Source organism: Podarcis liolepis (genome assembly GCF_965112155.1).
Source record: "Podarcis liolepis genome assembly, chromosome: 3".
In the NCBI taxonomy this organism is placed as follows: domain Eukaryota; kingdom Metazoa; phylum Chordata; class Lepidosauria; order Squamata; family Lacertidae; genus Podarcis; species Podarcis liolepis.
The window spans coordinates 83,535,185-83,551,180 of NC_139557.1; the positions used below are offsets into that span (position 1 = coordinate 83,535,185).

Genomic DNA, 15,996 nt, shown 5'->3' on the forward strand with positions numbered 1-15,996 from the left:
ACAAAGACTTATTATTGCTCATTGCAAGAGACCATGAAGACGACACTGAACAGGGATGGAGAACCCTGTCACTCTCCAGATGTTGTTGTTAAACTCCCATCAGCCACAGACAGCATGGCCAATAGTCAGGCATGAGGTCATACAGTTCTGCATCCCTGGCAAAAATGACAGTCCATTTTTCTAGTCACCCTTGTGAGCCCTTGTGAATGGAAGCGGAACAGCTTCAGGGGATCTCCATGGAATCTAATGAGGCAGATAAGACAGGTGAATTTATACCTCATAATAGAGTGCTGCTCTTGACATCAACCCAAGAAATGGTCCTAACTCTACAGTTGGGTCTATATTAACTGTTCAAAGAAGGGCTAACTTGTCTGAGAAAACTGTTTTTTCTTGTGTGCATGCTCTGTTTATGATTTCATAGACTCAGAATTGTAGAGTTGGAAGGAACCATGAAGATCACCTAGTCCAATTCTCTGCAATGCAGGAATTTTTTGCCCGACGTGGGGCTCAAACCCACAACCCTGAGATTAAGAGTCTCATGTGCTACCAAGTGAGCTAAAGATGATGAGATTCTAATCAGTATTCTGTTTGTTAATCCCTCTCCTACCAAAGAGGTTGCAAAGTATCGATTTCAGGAGTGGTAAAATAAATGTACACATGGACGCACGCACCCTGAGTAGAACCAAAATAGAGACAAGTGAGTTTTACTTTTCCTCAAGGTTTGACACTCTGAATAAAACAGCACATGCCAATTTAGTTTCCACAATATAAAAATCCCCACAAGAGGAAAAGGAGGGGGGAAGTGGGAGGGAGAAGAAATTTAAAAGAGCACCGCCTAATTCAGCAACTACATCAGTCTAAGGAGCTCTGTGTTTGTGGGGAGAGAGAGAGAGTTTACTGTGTCTTTCAAACTCCTGGGAGCTTGACGGGAATATTTGATGAGAAAGGAAAAAGGTGCCCTGGATTTTTTTTCTTGCTCATTTCTGATTCTTTAGAATATTATTGTCTGAAGTTTGTGCTGCAGAATATCTTGGAAAAAAATAACCCAGGCATACTGGTTGGAGACAAGGAGTTTTCTCTTTAAAAATTCACACACCTCCGGCAAGGTAATACTGATTGTTTCCCTATGTATGATTCATTTATAGATCTAATTTTGGAAGGGAGAGAACAAGCACATAATTCTATATTTTGGATAATTCAATGCTTTGCATGTTAGGGGGATGCCCTGAGAGTAAGAAGTGTCTTTAAAATGAAATTGTGATGAAAATACCATCATTTCTATGCATTATTGATATGCCCACAAAGTGCATGCACACATGCGCATACAGATGCACACAATGTCTACAAAGCTTTGATAAATACATCATTTAAGTACTTTTACAGGCAAGTAAGGTGGCTGTAATTTGTTTAATACTTTAAGAACCATATTTATTTTCTCAAGTAGGATTCCTCTCCTTTTTCTTTCTTTCCGTATTTAATAACTAGCACCACTAGTTTACAATTGCACAAATATTGAGCTAACTTGGGGCACTGATATATTTTTCTCCTTGCTGGGGGTTCTAATTGTCTCACTGGTTGATATATAAATTTATGTGAAAAAGAGGGTTGATAATGCAGTGTGTGTGTGTGTGTGTGTGTGTGTGTGTGTGTGTAAGGCACTGGAATCATCTCTCTGCCTCTCCTTTCACCCCTGTGCTCCCCGCCCCGCCCCCAATATCCTTTTGTGTTGAATGGCTGCTATGCTAGTAAGACTTTAAAGAGGAATAGCATTATCAAGCCTGTCACAGCAGCTCACCTTCTCCCAGGGAGATTGGATTCTTGATAAGTCTCTGCAATGTGATTTGTGTCAGGCCAGTAGCAACATGTACCGATCACCCCAAGCGAAAATTCAGAGAAAGAAAGGTTTTTGTGGTGTGTTTTTTTAAAGTTGGGGTTTTTTGTGTTTTTTTTTTTTTTGTAATTCTAGTACTTTCGGATTGATAAAGAAATCACACTTTGGGGATGGGTTCTTGGGTAGTTATCCTTCTTTCTGCCTTTCATTAATTAGAAAACAAAACAGATCCTTCAGAAACTGGCAAATCAGAAAGCAGCTAAAATCCCATCATTCATTAGCTTGTCAAACTGCCCCAAAAGGAATTCAGTCAATGTCACAAGATTTTCAAAAGGGATTTTACAGCAAACAGAATCAGCCAGCTTCCATTTCACCATGCCATGGTTACAAACATTTTTTAAAAAAAGAAAGTGTGTTTGTATATTCCTGCAATCCTTATTGGTGTGTGTGGTGGCGGGTGGGGTGTGTGTGTGTAATTAGGTGAAAGGAAATACAGATAGTTTTATTACTGAAATTATTACTAAAATTGCCCAAAAGACAACATCATAACATCTGAATGCGGATTGCTACCAGACTCTGAACAGACTTGTTTCTCATTTCATTTTAATGTGATCTGACAAATTGCTTGGCAGAGGTGAGGGTTCTGGGAGAAAAAGGGAAATGCATTTAGACGTCTTATTTCTTTATTTTAAAAAAAGCATGCATAAAAGGAAACAAATGGGGGAAACATCACTATCAAGATGATTTAATGTGACCCTGATGATGGGCTGAAATCAGGGTTGGGAGGGCACAGTGCCAAAAATGGGGCAGGGGAAGAGTCGTGTAGGGATTGTGGCATTTGCAAGTGCTGCTGAGATCTGGTCATGGCTGATGTGGCAGAGTAAAACACCAACCCTCTATGAGGAGTTTGGCCAGCTTGAAGCAGCCAGAGGGAGGACCACATTGCTGCTTATCGAAACTCTGCCCAAACCGAACATTTCAGGCAGTAGCTACTATCGTTGAGCTTATTCAGAATTGTTGGAGAAGTGGGGGATTTTCTCCCTACTTTCCTCTTTCACCTGGACAATTATTGCCACACTTTAACGTTGCTGTTGGTGTTTGGAAAGTTTGCCACCAGTTGCATTCATCAATGGCTTGAAGTGGATCAATTTCTTTTGTAGATGTAAAGTAGATGTAAAGCAATTTCACTGGGATTAAAGTAACTTTCCTTTTGAAGGTCCCTTCATGCTAGAAGGTGGGGACTGGGAAAGCTACCCTCTCCTTGGCTGCTCTTCCTTCATTATATTGGTGACAGCCTCACCAAAGAAGATGGGAAGATTGTTCTGGTTCTTCCGATGGTCCATCACAGAAGGGTCCAGGTTGGGGAAGGTGGTTTAGATTTTTTTACCAGGCAAAAGTACAAAATTTTGCCACAAACTCTTGGAAATGTCTGCAAAGAGATGTGGGCCAGGCAAAAACTGCTTCAAATTTCACTTTTGCCAGGTTCTGGACATACCTGCCAGTGCTTTAAAAGCCAAGTTGGGCTATAAAAGCACATTTTAAAAATACTCCATTAAGTTTATTAATTAAACTTCTTTAATTTAATTACTTAATTAACCTCTCTTTTTTTGGTTCAGTACACTGCTCAGTTTTATTTGCTTTTTTAAAAAATCTGGGTTTTAGGACTTTAATGACTGTTGCTAACTGTATTTTACTGTTCTTATGTAATCTGCCTTGAGATTTTTTACCAAATTACACAGTATACACTTTTAATAACTAAAACTTATCATATACATGTAATAATAATTTTGGTCCTGGAGGGGATAGACTAGCGTCTTGAATTGTCTCATGCTAATGGCTGCCGGGGAGACTGGGTTGGGGGTGCCAATGGTAGATGCATATGGAATCGGCCTTGGGGGTGTAGTCAACATAGCACTAAGTCTCAGAGTATCCTCCCTCCAGAGAGCCCCGGGATGAATGCAAACAGTTAGCATGTGGGTAATCTAACACATTGCACTTGTGCCAGCACTTGCATCTCCTTGCCAAGCAATCAGGAGAACTTTACCTGATTGGAAAGAGAGGTGTGATAGAATGCTCCTCACCAGTTGGAAGGGAAATTCAGGCAAACAGCTTTCCACATCCAACATTTATTCCATGCACAATGGTATAAATTATCACCTGCCAATGAATGTCCACATTCAACCCTAATCTCAGTTGTGTAAGGGCTTGTGGTTACTCAAAGCTACACTTTTGTCCATCATTTCTTCACATAAAGACAAGCTATAAGGATAAGCACAGCAGCAATGAGCTCCATCTTAAATTAAGCCTATATCATTTTCAGATGATGGAAGTGTTACCCAGTTCAAATCATGTGTTTCTAACGTTTCTTGACTGCTTTTATGCTCCATATTGCATTCAACTGTTAATCATATGTCTTCTATATAAACATATCAATGCAACGTTGACACCAGGGCACATGGTATGCCTACTCTTGAAAATCAGTTCAATTATGCTTGCAAACAAAACATTAGCAGGTATGGAATTTTTTAAAATAAGAAATATGCCATGTATGGTTTGTAGTTGTGTTCAGAACCTATTCCTTACTAATCCAATTTATCAGAATGTTTCTATACCTTACTTCTGATACCAAATAACTATTGAGAGCTATAGTTGTGTAGTAATTAGTGTTGCACTAAGACTGGGAGAGTAGGGCTCAACACACACACACACACACACACACACACACACACACACACACACCGCACAGCCATGAAACTTGCTGGGTGCCTCTCGGCCAGTTAGTCTCTCTTAGATTACCATAACCTTCCTCACAGTGTGGCAGATTCACAAGACAAGCTATTAAAACGAAGAGCTTAGAACTGCCCTTCTTGCTCCCTAGGCTGCAATCGTCATATAACCTCAAGGTTATTTTTTGTATGTTTAATGCTTCTTAAATGTTATTTTCAAACCTGCAAAAAGTAAGCTATGCTGCACTTTTTGGAAACCTCAAAGGACGTGTTCACACCTTGGTATAAATACAACCCAAGATTTTCACTGATTGTTAACACTTCCACCGAGGAGTCTTTTTTGCACAATGCTGAATATATTGGGCACAATCCAACATATGCTGTTCCCACACAAATTCCACTGGAAAAAATGTGGTCCTTGTGGGAGCAATAGCTGGGAGATTAGGCTCACTTATTGTTACTGGCAACGCCAAGCGTAGGCATTCCACTCATCTGATTTGGCATCCAGTTAGTCTAATGAGCTATTAATATCATACATCTAGATGCTTTATATTTTTGGTAAAAAATATATGGGCAAAGAAACTTTCCCATTCATCATGTGATGTTTTTGCAGGAATCAATGTATATCTAGCACCTGCCACCCCTTTCCTGATGCTTCCTATAGCTGGAATGTGCTGTTTGTTTTCTGGGATACAGTTCTCAATGCGAGAGGCATAACCTTTTCACAGGTGGATGGTTGTGAAAACTGCTGCTGAGCTGAGTTTTTCAGTTTGGCCAGTTACCAGCTGAGCTGACCACATTCCAGCTAGTGTGTAGCAGGCATCTGTGTAGGTGGTCAGTTATTATCCCACCAACATGGAGAGAGCTGTGTATCGTTACCAGGGCAGTGGACAGGAGGGTCTGCTGCTTTGTTTGATGAGGATTTAGTAAACACCGAGTTCTCACACTCATGTTATACAATTGATAGCATGAGCTCTTCCATTTCCCAGAGCACCTGTGTGCTCATTTATGATATACAAAAATTAAGAATATAATTCTTGCTTAACATGGACACCCACACCCACACATGCCAGCTAGAAGAAATGCCAAGCAGAGGGGAAGGTGATGTTATTTCTGGAGGCTAGGAAGCTGTCATAAAATCTGATTGGTGGTGTGCCGGGGGGTAGGGGGAGAGAGAGAGAAGGGCCAAATATATAAAAGTATGCCTGGCTCTTTAAACAGAAACATCAGAAACTGATACCCTAATCTATCTGCCAATGCCCCAGTTTATAGACTATTCAGTATTCACTTAGCTTTTTACAAAATAGTTGACATCTCCTGAGGGTCAATCCATAACATTTTGCTGTGATAAAGTACAGAAAACCACCAGTCTGACACAGTGGCAAAGCGCCCATTGAGGGGGGCAGCAGGCTAGCTTGGGGTGGTAGCAAGGAAGCCACATGGCACCCACAGCTCTGTCATCTAACTGAACACCACCACTCTCTTGCCTGCCCCCCAGCACCTGTTGCCTGAGGCACCCACCTCACTTGGCAGGGGCAGCCCTGATTCTAGCCTGTGGATTCTTTTTTTCAGCACCTCCTGATTGGCTCAGGCTTCCTGCGTCACACCCTGTGACATCATGGATCTATAGTCAGCAAACTGTTATTTAACTGAGATGGCTCAGTCCTTTGCACTCTGGTGTAAAGGAATATGACAGGTGACCAAAATCTCTGGGAATCAGCAACAACCATGACTTGCACCCCTACGTCAGCTAAAGAGCCCATTCCAAATCAATGTCATACCACAAGCTGTGATTTCTAAAAAGTTCTGAAAAAATGGAAGTACAGCTAAATGTTCAAAAGCCTGCTTTTTGTTTTAGGCAGATCCTTAAAGGCCATCAAAAACATTACAGTAAAAATTAACTAACCAAAGGTCTGAATGTAGAGGGCAGGGAGTTCAAGATCTTGATTATGGCATAAAGCCACATTTATTCATACATTTTTAATGATAGCCTGTTTCAAATCATTAACTGGACTAGTTATACATCCTGGCTTTATATACATCCATATAAATGGTTAATGTAGTTGCTCGTAATTTTTAGAAAGATCCAGTCCTGGCTCCATGGCAATTCCCATTTCTACCTTGCCATCCTAATTATTAGTTTGCACCCATGTTTGCAGTGATAAATTATCTGGGAGTTTTAAGGGACCAGAGAAAGAACCTGTTTGACTTGATTCCTGCCAATGCTGTTCATTGTTCACGTATCCCTATAGTATAACTCCATGCATACTTACCTGGATGTAAACATTCATGGTTTCCCACAAAGAACCCTGGGATCTGTAGTCTGGTAGAGTGCCGAAATTGTTAGGAGACCCTTATTCCCTTCACAGAGCTGCAATTCCCCAAGTGGTTTATTAAGCCCAGTGCTTTTTCTCTAAAAAAATGTTTAGGGGAACTGAGGCAGAGAGAGAATAATTGGCCTTGGGTCACACAATGTATCTACTCACTCTGCTTCCCCCAAGTTTTCTAGGAATGGGAGAATGTGAGAACAGTTCTTAGAATACATGACTAGAGAGGTACACATCTACAGGTCCCAGAGTTTCATGTGGCCACAGCTGACTGAAGGACAGTGCCATTCTATGAATCAGCAGCGAGGATCTTTCCAAAATGGCTGCCAGACATTTCCAGAACAAAAGAGAAGGAAAACATGGAAGTGGTACAGGAGATGAAGAGGAGCAGGGCATTTTTTTTTCCAGCTGGAATTGAACCGGGGAGGTCCTCAGGGTGAGATCCAGCACTCTTTTTCTAGAAAAATAGCACTGAGGAAGATTTCCTTTGCTATTTTTTCACACCAATACATAGGCCCTTGTACCATCCCACCATTATGTGTTATCTGGACATAGCTGCTGATCCAGAGCCATTTCTGAAGAGCAGCTTGTTGTTCCCGGCCTCTGCTCAGCTTCTCCCCTCACTACCAGCTGCTTCTTAGGGCCCCATAAAGCCTGAGGCACATCCTAGATGGGAGCCTCCCTAGCTTCTAACTGGATGCATATGCAACAAGTATGAGCAAATATCACATCATCCTGGTTCATGGAAGATGCTCTATTAATAAATCTGAATTTAGCACAAAACAGGTGAACCCAGACAGAGATCATTTTGCTTCAGCCAGTTAGAGACAATTATAGTGTATGATTAGCTCTACCGAGGGGAGACTGTATAAACAACACAGAGTTGTATGAAATGCTGCTCTTAAGCCCTTCTCTTCAGAAGGATGTCAAGCTCTGTGCGGACATGTAAGAAAAATTCATAAAATCAACCCTGGGGTGTTTTCTTTTTTTCCAAGGAGCAAAAAGTCTTAGACGTGAATTCTTTGCTCCCCTAGACTAAATATGTACCTTCAGGGGAAAGCTGGCACTGCAAAATCGTTCCTAGGTTGCAAAAAAGTACAATGCAAGTACAAGGCTTTGCTTTCTTTCATGGCCAGAGATAAATCTAATAACTATACATTCATTTCTGTATTTGGTGCCTTTCTATACTGCCTTTTGAGTGAAAACGGTTATAAATGTGACATTTTAGATTTCAGCCAGTGAAAACGGAAGCCCGAGACAGGTGTTCCCCTTGCATGGCGAGAATCACATGACAGACCAGTGGGGCTGGGTTAGTGAGATCCACTCCTTCTGTTGCACTTCCACCACCTTGCCTTACCACCCTCTGCGAACTGGAGGGCAAACAGGTCTGTAGTGAGGAATCCAATGCATTTGGAGAGTTTTCCTGTGCAATGTAGAGCCCAAATTGTGTATGGTTCTAAATCACAATGGATAATACAACAGGGTCCCCATTACAGGCATTTTCCTGGACAGTGGTGGGACTGTGGACTAGGATGTGGGAGAAGTGGCAGAACTACTGGGAAGTCCCCCTCATCCTGTGAGCAGAGAAACCCCTGAGTAGGGCTAGAGTTGCCCTCAAGTTAAAGCAATACATTTGCAATGGATCCATTGGATATGTCTGTATCATACACTTAGAATCATAGAACGGATACAATCAGTTGAAAGCTGCATCCCTGCAATTTCCACCCATTAGTCCTGCTCTTTGGAACAACAGAGAGTGAGCCTGCTCCAGCCCTTCAGTTATTTGAAGACAGCCATCAGCTACCCTTAAGCTTTTCTTTCCCCAGGCTAAACATACCCAACTCCTTCAATCATTCCTCATAGGATGTGACTTCCAGATCCTTTTACCATCCCAATCACCCCTCCCTCTTCAGCTGGTCAATGTCCTTAGAATGTAGAACCCAGAACTGTGGCCTGGACAGCTCTTTAACTGGTTTAATCATTCTTCCTTCTCCCATGAAACTCTGGGACCTGTAGTTGTGTACCTCTCTAGTCATGTATTCTAAGCACTGTTCTCACAGTCTCTCATTCCTAGAATACTTGGGGGAAGCAGAGTGACCCAAGGCCAATTATTCTCCCTCTGCCTCAGTTCCCCATTTGTAAAATGGGAATCATACTACACAGGGTAGTTGCAAGAGCAACCTTAAAATATTTTATATGCAAATGAAAAGGAGTAGTGAGGTAGTTTGCAGGATCAAAGGAAAATTACGCCAAAAAAAATTCAAATTATAAAACCTCATGGATTTTGCATTCTGAACGCATGGCAGACTAGTCATTTAACTGCTTCGAATTAATGTACACTTCCCCTCCTGACTACCTAGGCGAGAATTATTGGAAGCATGCAAGTTCCTATGATGTGTATAATGAATGGAGGTGTGTGAGTGATGCTTGAATAAAAGTATAAACATTCCACAGGTGTCGGCCAGTTGGGATGGAAGCTGAATGCCTGCAGGGCCTGGAGGAGGAGTTAATCATCATAAGGAGATTTCACATTTCCGCCATTTAGAACTCTGCTATGTGGAGCCATAAGTTCAGTGTCAGGTGTTCCTATGAAATCCTATAGCAGAGCCCATGCTCAGGGAAACGCTTGAAAACAGCTGACACTCTGAATGAGTGTTTGTGACACTTTCATAGCAGTGCTTTAACAAGGGCTCTTTTCATGTGCAGCCCAGGCTGGAGCCAATTCAACTTCAGTCAGTGCACCATGATTAAGGATGGAATCCTGGTGTCATTTAGCAGTCCTCAACAGTGTGATAAGGCAAAGGACAGACCAACCCACACAAGCAATAGTCATGCAAAGGTTTCATCTAAGGGTAGCCAACTTCATACCTTCCAGGTATTTTTGGCTACAGCTCCATCCCTGGCTATTGGCCATGCTTGGTGCAACTTATGGGAATTGTAGTCCACAACATCTGGAGGGGCCACACTGACTATGCCTGAAACAGAGGATGCCTTCAAATAGAAGACTGTCTTCTGACAGCCCTTAAGACAGAGGGCAGTACTGGCTAAAGCAAGAAGCTTTAGCAACCCTACAACTTGAATTTAGGGAGCACCTCCAAGTAGTAGCCAGCAGCATGCAATCCTTGCTTGCAAAATGCATAATGCTTAATATTTACTAGTGATACGTGTGTGTTCTACTTTGTTCCAGTCCTTTCTTCTTTTATAGAGCTACCAGGCTGAGCTCTGCTTATATTCACAGATACAAAACTACGTCTGGCAACTGCTTTTCTCTACCTTGGAAGCAGATGTGTAGGACTAACTTCTAAGAGGAAGGCAATCGAGTTGTTTATAGCCATGCAGGTCCCCCAAAATGGGATCTATACAGCAGGCAAATGTATACCTTTTTAATGGACCAACTAATTATTCTGCAGCTGCACACTTTCAACCCTTGCAACTGAAAGTTCAGCTGAAAACTCACACCTTGCTTGAATGGTGTATTTTCTTTTGCCATTCCAGTTTTATAGGCTATGAAATTTGACACACTAAGCCACCTTCTCTGGCCAAGCTGTAACTGAATCAACAATCCTGATAATTTCTTGGCTCTCTGAGCCTACAAAAACGCATGCCAAATCAACCATTGAGTCTCTAAGGTGTCATATGAGATTATGCCCAACGGTCTGGCCATGTAAGCCACAGCACTGAGAAATGGGATCCAAAAGAGTGACTTATTTCCTTGCACCAGCAAAGGGGTCCATTGTCACAACAGCACTGGTAAATGCCCCCATGCCATAGATTCAATGGCCGCCCTAATCATTTAACCATTTGTCTTTCCTAGAAAGATGCTCGGACTGGCAGGCTGTATAGTTTGCAAGCCATAATTGCCTAATTTTCCTTTTTGGAATCAGAGGGACTTTTGTCTTGTTCAAGTGTTAAACAAATCTCCTCTGTCTTGGTGGGCTTTTCCTTTATTGTGCTGTTTCAGCACCATTTAGTATAGTTCCAACTAAAGGAAAGTGCTCATCTTAAATGTTTGCACATTTTGTTCTGCCTAAGCTATATAAGACCCACACTGGTATAAAGTCTCCAATATCACATCTTGTGACCCTCTAAACCGACTGCAGCCAATCATTCATGCTTGGCAAACCTCTTGGGACTGCAAAAACAGGAATTATCAAGCACCTGGCAGACTACAGTGTGGAAGTTGTGGCTGTATCACTAGCTGTGCAGGTCTGCTGTAATCAAAACATATGTCAATCTACCTCTCAATCACCTATTCCCATACTAGGCATTCTCTGAATCCCATATAAAACTATATTTAACTTCCAGCCCTGCATGCAAAGCTGAGAGTGTTTCCAATAAGTCACTTCCTCCAACTATTTTTAAAATGACCATAGTCCCCCACTGTTTATTATGCTATTACTGAAGCAGCTTTATCACCAGGGGAGAGAGAGAGAGAGAGAGAGAGAGAAGGAAAACATCTGCATCTGTAGAAAAGACTGTGCAAACTTACTCCTGAAGATTAGTGACAGTAAACCGCTTACATTGCCCAAGATAATCACATCATTCCCATAAAGAATTTCTGTTTGCACATGTAATCCACAGGTGGAAATCAAATACTGAAAACCAGCACTTCCATTTAAAAACATAAGATTAGCCATGGTCAAACTGCTTGTGAGATTAAACAATCTACTGGTAGAAGCTCTTTAATCTTCCAGCTCCTTCAAAGGGCATTCTAAAAGTCAGACTATCAATAACATAATTTAAAAGGAAGAATTCTGTGGCTTAGGTGTGGTTTCAAAACATCTATTTTCTTTAAAATGTTAAAACTTTCCCAATATTATTCTTCAAAAGAAGAAAAAGATGGTTGCTTTAAAAATAAAATCTCTTTTCAAAGAGATATCTAATTGTGTGATCAGTGTGTTCAAAGAGACCACCTTTCCAGGTTTTAGGGCATTTTCAGCCAAGTGGACTTGTGGGTCATCAGTGCTATGAATCAGAACTCCTGTCCTGCCACACATCTTCAGATTGCCCCAAATCAGCTACAATAAATCAAAATCTCCACAAAAGCCTCTCTTCTACGAGCTATGCTTGCTGTTTGGGTTCCAATACTGATACTCTGGTGTGATAGAAGCAACATGAAGCAAGTAAGGAGGCAAAAAAGCCCTTTGTTGGGTCCCAGGATTTATCTACACAAGGTTTTGGAATGGCTGTATGGTTCTCTAGATAGAATTACACACTGGTTGTGTTTCTCCCACACCTATGTCCTTCCAAAAAGCATTCATCACTGACTTCAACCTTAGAATGTTGATGCTGCTGCTACTATTATTTAGTCTTTAAATCCAACAACAACAAAAACATTATGTTTAAAAAACAGCATGTAACATATCCATTCAATGAAAAATAATTTTAAAAACCACGTCCCTCTGATAAATGTGTCAGTTTTAAAAATAAATAAGCAAACATTGGAAGGAACTAGGGTTCTCTGAAAGGACTTCAAGAAACATAACTTTAATCTACTCAAACAATGATAAACCAAACCACAGATGAATGGTAAGAAAATGAGATTTTTAAGCTAAGTGAGGAAGTATTTGATGTTTTATTTTTACTTTACAGTGAACCTGATTAAAATTCCAAGACTCTCATCATGAAGTCAAGAACAACAATTGCAACAATATTTGGTAAGTAACCAAGTAAGGGGCATACTTTCATATTTTACCATCTCTGCTTTGTTTGCTTGCTTGCTTATGCCACCCTATCCCACAGATTCAGGTTGGGTTACACCAAATCCATCAGAAAAGACAGATGAGCCACTGCCTCCAAAAGGGTTTAAAATCTAAGATAATTGATATACAAGGTTTGGAGTAACAAAGGTAGATTATAACAGTACGGATGTTTCATTTGGAGAATTTTAAAACCAGTATAAACAATAGGAGGCTGCAGTCCTATACACCAGGGTTATTGGAATTATGGGACTGCAACTCCTATCACGCCTGAATTTTGGCTGCAGTGCCTAGGACTGATGGAAATTGGGGTTCAAGGATTTCTGGAGGACATCATGTTGGCTACCCGTTATAAGCACACAACCTGGGAGTAAGCAGCATGGAACTAAGGGATGCTTATCTCTGAGTACACATGCATAGGACTGCACTGTACATTCCAGAAAACATTCAATGTCATGCAAACTGATGCTGCAAATGTCTGCTTCTCTAACACTGTCCAACTTGCTCTGTTTCAGCTTTGTTGCTGACTTGTATCTATGCCACCAAAGAAGCCACGAAGAAGAAGAAATCCAAACTATGTAAGTAAAAAAAGCAATGCACCTGACTGGTGAAAGATGGGAGCTTTCAACCTCAACCATGTGTGAGAATAGGGAGAGGCTTCCTGTGTGGTATTCACTGCACATCTTGGGGGCATACCAGATCTCTTCCGCTTAAAGCAAGATACCAAAACTGGGGTTGTATCACACAGCTTTAAATACATAAGAAAGTAAGAAAAGTGCTGCTTGATTAGGACAAAGGGCCGTCTAGTCCAGAATTCTGACTTACTCTTCTTTGCCTAAAAATATACACCATTTGAGTACTAAAAACAAAAATGGCATTCATTAAGTGTATATGAACAAGCAGCTGCTGACATAACACTTCTGTGTTAATTGCATGGTTTCAATGCTACCAAGAGCACCAATATTAAAAGTAACATTCCATTTGTGCCTTCACAGATGTTCCTCAGATCGACTGCGACATCAAAGCTGCAAAGATCATCAACCCTGAATTTATCGCTAAGTGTCCCTCTGGATGTCAGGATGTCAAATATCGTGTCTACGGCACTGATATCTATGCTTCTTTTTCCAGTATATGTGGCGCTGCTATTCACAGGTCAGCAGGGTTGCCCTTCAATCTAAGACAGCGCACAGAACCACAGGGAAATATGATTGCTGCTTCAGTGGTAGAAACTCACAAGGTGTGAGTGAATAATTCTACAAGTTTAGTAGTCCCACAGTCGCTTAAAACTAATAATCCCTTCTCTCCCTTTAACTTTGCTGCACTTGATAGCTAACCAGGTATATATTGTAGCACATTTATTTTGGGCTAGCAACCTTTTCAGGGTACCAGCAAGCACTCTGTAGAGAGTTCACAGCCACGGGATGAGCTTGGTTTTCTCACAAAAGGTGTGCATGCCTTTAGGTTGAATACTGGCATGAACATCAGTCTTGCTTCTCCTTCAGACAAACTTTAGCTTTACCTTTCATCAATTTATCTCATTTGTTATTTTAAGAGGAATTTCTGTAAAACTGGAAAAGTTTAAATGCAAAACTATTATTATTATTATTTACATTTGTATACCGCCCTGTATCCCAGGCAGTTCACAACATAAAATTACAAAATATCAACACAAACCAAATGAAAAAGCAAAATCAAACCCTGTTCCAATAAACACATTTAAAAGGCCATAGATTGTTTAATCAGGCAAAGGTCTGGTTATAGAGAAATATTTTTGCTTGATGCCTAAAGATATATAATGAAGTCACCAGGTGAACACCCAGGGGGGAGCGTTCCAGAAGAGGGAAGCCACTCCAGAAAAGGGTGGTTCTTGTCACCCTCTGGACCTCATGGAGGGGCCTGACATAGAACGGCCTCAGATGAAGATTGCAGGTTCTGGCTCTGTTCATATGGGTGAGGTCCTTGAGGTATTGTGGTCCTGAGCCATTTAAGATTTTATAGGTCAAAGCCAGCACTTTGAATTGAGCCTGGAAGCTAACTGGCTACTAGTGCAGGCAGGCCAAGATTGTTGTAATATACTCAAACTGTCTTGCTGCGGTGAGCAACCTGCTGGATTCTGCACCAGCTGAAGTTTCTAAACTGCCTTCAGAAGCAGCCCCATGTAAACTACTGTTGGTGGAAGGAGGTGCATTGGCAAACATCACAGGAGCCAGTCAAACAATGGAACCACAGTGATGGATTCCATGTTTGGGCCTTGGTTGGTCGGTATGTGCTGTGGGTAGAACTCGTTGATCTTAATTTGGAAACTCTGAAATCTTTTTCTTGCGCATCAGGGTAGATTAAGCACTTGGAAGTGATTCACATCAGAGGTTTAGACTAGGTACATTCCACCTAAGAATTATCCTTAGTCCTGTAATTATAAAGTAGCTTGCCAAATGGCTTTAGCGCTGCACTGTGGAGTTAATGAGCACCAGAAAGCACAAAAGCACACACACACAACAACAACTATCTGTTGGGTTAGAACAAGTCCAGTTCTGAGGGGAGTCTGGAGAAAATGTGTAAGGCACCTGGAATTCTGCACCTGTGTGGGTTAGGCTTGCCATTCAAAAGCCATTCAGCATTCTAGGGTGTTTCTGAACTGAATGCCTTATTTTTGCAGTGGTACAATTGACAAGTCTGGAGGGAAAATCCTGGTTCAAAAGGTTGCTGGACAATCTGGCTACAAGGGTAGTTTCTCCAATGGCATCCGATCGTTGTCTTTACCACGGTGGCGGGAGTCCTTCATTGTTTCAGGTATTTTTGTAGCCAATCTCTTTGTTTTTGGCACTGCCATACTTTGAAAATTAAAAATCAGATGATCTGATTATTGATACTGAAATGTTGATACACAACTATTCTGGAAACATAGCTCTATGATGGGAAAGTCTCAGCATCCTTAACTATAGTCCCCAGGATTGTTTGGGGGCAGTCATGGCTGTTATCAGTGATATAATAGCGTTTTAAATGTATAATGTAGATGTGGTTTAAGTCTGCAGGGGTTATCTGGAATAATTTTGCTTTGGGGTATTCTTTCAAGTAATTCAGACAAGCCAGAGATTGAAACCAGTCTGAATCACTTGAAATTCTTCCCCTCTACTCAGTAATTCCCACTGCAAATACAGAAATTGCAACAAGTCATCTGTGAGTGACATCTAAATAGCAAGCCAAGCTAAGCTTGAGCAGTTGAGCCGTAGCCATTGCAACTGAGCTCATTGTCTACAAGCCAAAAATAGTGGCATTTCAAAGTTTAAAACAAAAACCATACTGGCAGCGTGTTTCCACTTAGCAAACAATTAGGAGTGTGGGATTTGCCAGCTTGGCCAATCAGGATCTGTACAAAGACCCATAGAAAACAAAGAATTAGGGCTAGGAAGCCA

General features: G+C 41.3%; 1 protein-coding gene across 10 annotated transcripts in view; it reads left to right on the forward strand.

Annotated features, from left to right (window-relative positions):
* The first annotated feature begins 738 nt into the window (after nucleotides 1–738).
* VIT (vitrin) overlaps nucleotides 739–15,996 on the forward strand; it is a 36,630-nt gene continuing 21,372 nt past the window's right edge. For 6 of the 10 annotated variants that reach the window (XM_083496843.1, XM_083496846.1, XM_083496851.1 and 3 more), the window contains exons 1-5: nucleotides 739–1,106; nucleotides 12,477–12,541; nucleotides 13,099–13,161; nucleotides 13,579–13,735; nucleotides 15,240–15,373. In XM_083496843.1, coding sequence (XP_083352969.1) covers nucleotides 12,508–12,541; nucleotides 13,099–13,161; nucleotides 13,579–13,735; nucleotides 15,240–15,373 — 388 coding nt within the window. In that variant the 5' untranslated portion in view covers nucleotides 739–1,106; nucleotides 12,477–12,507. The remainder of the gene's footprint in view (nucleotides 1,107–12,476; nucleotides 12,542–13,098; nucleotides 13,162–13,578; nucleotides 13,736–15,239; nucleotides 15,374–15,996) is intronic. The other 4 variants (XM_083496845.1, XM_083496847.1, XM_083496852.1 and 1 more) reach the window with 1 other exon arrangement.